The 1,889-nt window shown below is 59.8% G+C and overlaps 2 protein-coding genes across 2 annotated transcripts; both read left to right on the top strand.

The window, feature by feature from the left end:
* Positions 1 to 73: 73 nt before the first annotated feature.
* On the top strand, positions 74 to 561 carry LOC115271564 (KRAB domain-containing protein 1-like). Its single transcript, XM_029914404.1, has 2 exons — positions 74 to 212; positions 365 to 561. Exons 1-2 carry the CDS (start codon positions 74 to 76, stop codon positions 481 to 483), a joined length of 258 nt encoding a protein of 85 aa, XP_029770264.1. The 3' UTR covers positions 484 to 561.
* A 357-nt stretch (positions 562 to 918) lies between these two features.
* LOC112124751 (zinc finger protein 239-like) lies at positions 919 to 1,870 on the top strand (the record flags this gene model as incomplete). Its single annotated transcript, XM_026646923.2, has 1 exon — positions 919 to 1,870. A coding segment is annotated over exon 1 (952 nt), but the record flags the coding sequence as incomplete, so codon positions are not given.
* Positions 1,871 to 1,889: the final 19 nt, after the last annotated feature.

A 1,889-nucleotide genomic window follows, 5' to 3' on the forward strand; every position in this document is an offset into this window, starting at 1 on the left:
CCTGACAGGCTGCAGAAGAACATCCGTGTTTCGCTCCAGGTTGTTCCGTCCTCCCAGAGGGCAGGAAAAGGGAATGGCTGCAGCAAAGGCAGTGACCTTCGAGGAGGTGGCTGTGTATTTCACCGTGGAAGAGTGGGCTCTGCTGGACTCTGCTCAGAGAGCCCTCTACAGGGACGTCATGCGGGAGAATTATGAGACTGTGACCTGGCTGGGTAAGTCACCATGGGCATTTCCCATCTACTCGGGTTGCAGGTCCTCGCTGGCGAACATAGGGCTGGGATCTTCCCAGCATCCTCTGTGTAACGAGGAAACCGGGAATCTGTAACCAGCCCTGATCTCTCCTGTTCTCTCTTCCCCGGGGCAGGATTCCCCATCCCTAAACCTGACCTGATCTCCCACATGGAGCGAGGAGAACAGCTGTGGATGCACCAAGCAGGTATTCCCTTCCTTCTCCCATCCTCTGTACTGTGGTATCGATGCTGAAGTTCGTGAGTTTCCAGCTGTGGGGAGGAGTTTGGGGAAGATTCAGCTACTGACTGTTCAGATTGGCAAAAGCTTCTGCCTGTGTGACAAACCCAGCACAGGGAGTGACTCATGCTGGGTTCTCTCCTTCCCCCAGCAGGTGATGGGACAGCCAGTGAGAACGAGGAGGAGAATCCCCAGCAGGGAGGTCCTGAGTTGGCAGAACCACACTGGACGTTCTCAGGAAGGTCCCAGGGGAACATTTGCCAGGGAGAAGCTAGCGAGAGTCAGGGCAGGTCGGAGGAGCAGCGGGGAAACCTGCCCGGGGAGAGAGAGGGTAAATCCGCTCCTGAAGAGGGATGTTTCAAGAAACTCAAACAGCTCCTGGACCTTAAGGGGAAGCAGAACAGAGGGACGGGAAATGCAGGCGCTGAATGTGGGCAGGGCTCACGAGAGATGCTCTGTCCTGGAACCCCCCGAGAAGACGCATGCCACAGATGTGGGGGAAGCTTCCAGCAGAGCTCGGTGCCTCCAGAACATCCGAGCAGGACCGCCCATCGATGTCTCCGCTGTGGGAAAAGCTTCCGCTGGAGATCACATCTTCTGAGACATCAGACGGTGCACAAGGGTGGGAAAAGCTCCAGCCCCCGCGCAGCCCGCGCCATCCAGCAGAGAATCCTCTCGGGGCAGAAACCCTGCCAGTGCCCCGACTGCGGGAGACGCTTTGATCGGAGGTCGACCCTCATGGCACATCAGAGGCTTCACACAGGAGAGAGACCCTACAAATGCCCCGAATGCGGGAAAGGCTTCATGCAGCAGTCACATCTGGTGCGGCACCGGGGGATCCACGCTGGGGTCAAGCCCTGTGTCTGTGCCGACTGCGGGAAGAGCTTCGTCAAGACCTGGAACCTGCCCAAACACCAGCGCTGCCACTCGGGGCAGAGACCCCGTCAAAGTGTTGAGGGTAGGGAAAGCGTCCGTCTGCGCTCACACCTGTCTCACCAGGAGGGAGCTGACAGCACGGCCCTGCTAGAGCACGTCACAGCAGAGAGACCCTACCGCTGCCTCGACTGCGGCAGGATGTTTAGCCGGAGCACGGACCTGCTGGTCCACCGGAGTAACCACACGGCTGAGCAACCCTACAAGTGTCCGGACTGCGGGAAGGGCTTCTGTGTACGCTTCAACCTGATGGTGCACCGGAGAGTCCACACGGGCGAGCGACCCTACCTGTGTCCCGACTGCGGGAAGGGCTTCAGCCGGCGCTCCAGCCTCACGGCTCACCGGAGAGTCCACACGGGCGAGCGTCCCTACCCGTGTCCTGACTGCGGGAAGGGCTTCAGCCGGAGCTCCCACCTCAAATCGCACCGGAGAGTCCACACAGGCGAGCGACCCTACCCGTGTCCCGACTGCGGGAAGGGCTTCACGAC

This window comes from Terrapene carolina, unplaced genomic scaffold, assembly GCF_002925995.2.
Source record: "Terrapene carolina triunguis isolate 2854851 unplaced genomic scaffold, T_m_triunguis-2.0 Scaffold48806, whole genome shotgun sequence".
NCBI lineage: Eukaryota > Metazoa > Chordata > Testudines > Emydidae > Terrapene > Terrapene triunguis.